This window comes from Microtus pennsylvanicus, chromosome 3 (assembly GCF_037038515.1).
Source record: "Microtus pennsylvanicus isolate mMicPen1 chromosome 3, mMicPen1.hap1, whole genome shotgun sequence".
Classification (NCBI taxonomy): domain Eukaryota; kingdom Metazoa; phylum Chordata; class Mammalia; order Rodentia; family Cricetidae; genus Microtus; species Microtus pennsylvanicus.
The window spans coordinates 81,305,747-81,309,056 of NC_134581.1; the positions used below are offsets into that span (position 1 = coordinate 81,305,747).

The following is a 3,310-nucleotide window of genomic DNA, read 5'->3' on the forward strand; positions in this document are numbered from 1 at the left end:
ATAAAACAGTCAACAAACACAATTTGCTTTTGATGCATTTTTAAAACAAATGTAAGGACGTGAGTTGGGTGCATAGGGAAAAGAGTGGATCTGGCAATACAAAGGATATCTTTAAAACATAAAAAATTTTCAAATAACTAGTGTGTGTGTGTGTGTGTGTGTGTGTGTGAAACTTTCAGTAGTTGGGCAGTATAATTCATAAAAAAATTTCAGATAAGCAAGATTCTGAGGGCATAAAAAGATATGATCAAACATGTTTAGTCACCAGATAAGTAATTTTAGCTAAAGAACACATTCCATACATATAAAGCAAAAGGAACCATAAAATGATTTGATGGATTGAAAAATACATTTATAGATTTTACAGGTTACTCTCTATAGGCAAACTCTGGAATATTCAAGAATTATCTTGTCCAAGTATAAGAAGTTATTAATCCATTCCTACCTGAAACCACCCCTTTTTCCCCATCAAAACAATCACATAATAACAGTACTCTCATGGATGAACACACATTGTTGTCTCTGGATTCTTTTCTAAACAAAACCCCTAGATATGGTATATTTTTGTTATGGTGAATATTCTTCTACTTATGGAACTTCTTTTTTTGAAATAACTTATTTAGAGCAAGCTTGACATCCCTGTTTCTCAGGCTGTAGATCATGGGATTCAGCATGGGCACAACAGTCGTATAAAACACAGAGGACACTTTGCCTTGGTCCATTGAATTCACCGATGATGGCTGTAAGTACATAAATGCAGCAGAACCAAAGAAGACAGCAACAGCAGAGAAGTGGGAGCTGCAGGTGCTGAAGGCTTTGAATCTGCCCTCAGTGGATTTGATATGGAGGATGCTGGCGATGATGAAGATGTAAGAACCCAAGATGATCAGGGATGGAATAAAGATATTGAAAGCACTGAGGCATATTAGCACTATTTCATTGACAAAAGTACTGGAGCAGGCAATCTCCAACAATGGGAAAAGATCACAGAAGTAATGGTTTATTTTATTAGCCTTACAGAAAACCACTTTTAGCATGCAGAGAGTATGAATTGTTGCACCGATGAAACCCATGCTGTACACCCCACCTACCATCCAGGAACAGATTTGGTAAGACATAGTAACATTATAGAGCAAGGGATTACAAATGGCAACATAACGGTCATAGGCCATTGCAGACAACATGTGGCCCTCAGAAATAATGAAAGCAATAAAGAAATAGAGCTGAGTCATACATTCCTGGTAGGAGATGACATTCTTCTTTGCCACAAAGTTCACCAGCATTTTGGGAGTGATGACAGTGGAGTAACAGAGGTCAATGAAGGACAGACTGCTGAGGAAGAAGTACATGGGGGTGTGCAGGTGGGAGCTGAGCACAATCAGGATGATCATCCCCAGGTTCCCCAGCACTGTGAGCAGGTAGATTCCAAGAAAAAGCAGGAACAGGGGAATTTGTAGTTCTGGTTTGTCTGTTAATCCAGCAAGGGTGAACTCAGTCACTATGGACTGATTGTCTTCTGCCATTTCTTCCTGAGAGTTCTATTTATGAAGTGAAAAAATAGGAGTCATACATTTATTCTCTTACCATACATTGAAGTGTAATATAGAATTTAAATCTTTTGGGACAGATATTTCAAGTTCTCTGACAATAAGTTATGTTTGTTAAATGGCCAAAATATTGTGGAAATGCTCATCATTCTTATCCATCACCAGAAAAATGCAAATCAAAACAACTGAGATTCCATCTTACACCTTTAAGAATGGCCACGATTAAAAACACTGATGACAAATTATCCTGGGGAGGATGTGGGGTAAAGAGAGCACTCCTTCATTGTTCATGGGAGTGCAAACTGGTATAGCTGCTTTGGATCTCAGTATGGCAATTTCTCAGAAAATTAGGAATTTTCTACCTACGTCAAGATCCAGCAATACCACTTTTGGGTATACACCCAAAGGATGTTCAATTGCACCACAAGGACATGTGCTCAACTCTTTTCATAACAGCATTGTTCATCATAGCCAGAACCTGAAAACAATTTTAATGCCCCTTGGCTGAAGAATGAATAAAGAAAATGTGGTACGTTTACACAATGGAATACTAGACAGCAGAAAAAATAATGACATCTTGAAATTTGAGGGCAAACAGATGGATCTAGAAAACATCACATTGAGTGAGATAACCCAGACGCAGAAAGACAAATATCATATGTACTCATTCATAAATGGCTTTTAGACATAAATAAAAAGAACAATTGACAATTCATAATCTCAGAGAACCTAGACAACAAAGAGGACCCTAAGAGAAGCATACGTGGATCTAACGTACATGGAAAGAAGGAAAAGACAAGATCTTCTGAGTAAATTGGTAGCAAGAGGACCATGGTAGAAGGTAGAAGGAGAGGGGATAGGAAGAGAGGGAAACAGAGAAAAATACATAGCTCAATAAAATCAACTTAAAAAATATGGAACATGCAAACAAACAGCAGGTAGACATATACATCCATCTGTGTTCTATCACAGAACAGTATGTTTGTACTTGGACCCAAATCTCTGAAGAGTAGGTATGATTACTTTGATTTTGTTTTCTCTGGACTCTATATACCTTACTTATAAGATGCTCATTTACTTTATGGAGCTTTTACATTCAGATATGTATAACATCCACAAGAGAACCTAACCAGTACAGCTGGAAGTCTCCCATGGTAAATTTAATTTCCAAGTAAAATGAAAGTTTCTTGCACTTTCATTCAATATTGAGTCAGAAGTTTTATTTCTGGCAATTAATTGAGGAAATAAAAAGAAAACCATTTTATGTGGAAAGCAAATGTGAAGCTGCGGATTCTTATTAACAACAATGTCTATAGAGACAATTCTAACCCAGTCATATATCTGTTAAACTGGTGTACAAAGTCAATGGGGCTGTGGCAGACAAGATCAATAAGAAAACTCAAGAATCATAAAACTTATTAAAAACTTGTAAAATTTGTTGTGCCCAAGTTGAGGCCTCCAGAGAGACCACCGGAATCCAGTCAAGTCCAGAGTGCAAAAGCAAGGTTTATTTCTTTGTGCATGTGGTCCAGCTAGACATGAGCAGTCCCCCATGTGATGCAGCGCAGTAGGGAGATCCCCTGTTCCTCATTTGGGGTTGACATATATAGGCAAAAACCGCAGCCAGGTCAAGTCAGGGTCAAGGGGATTTGTTTTGCTAGATACAGGAGGTGAACTAGTTCTGCATACCATCTTCAACTGTAAGCAGCTACTTTTGCTTTTGTGCATGCCCCCGCCCTTCCTTGAGCAGTTATGTCTGCTTT

At 38.1% G+C, this 3,310-nt stretch overlaps 1 protein-coding gene across 1 annotated transcript; it reads right to left on the minus strand.

Annotated features, from left to right (window-relative positions):
• Positions 1–584: 584 nt before the first annotated feature.
• On the minus strand, positions 585–1,523 carry LOC142846774 (olfactory receptor 8G50-like). Its single transcript, XM_075967582.1, has one exon. The coding sequence runs from the start codon at positions 1,521–1,523 to the stop codon at positions 585–587; it is 939 nt and encodes a 312-aa protein (XP_075823697.1).
• Between the last annotated feature and the right edge of the window lie 1,787 nt (positions 1,524–3,310).

What these genes read in the sequence shown, in the direction of transcription:
- LOC142846774 (XM_075967582.1), bottom strand. Translation starts at nt 1,523, where the DNA reads ATGGCAGAAGACAATCAGTCCATAGTGACTGAGTTCACCCTTGCTGGA.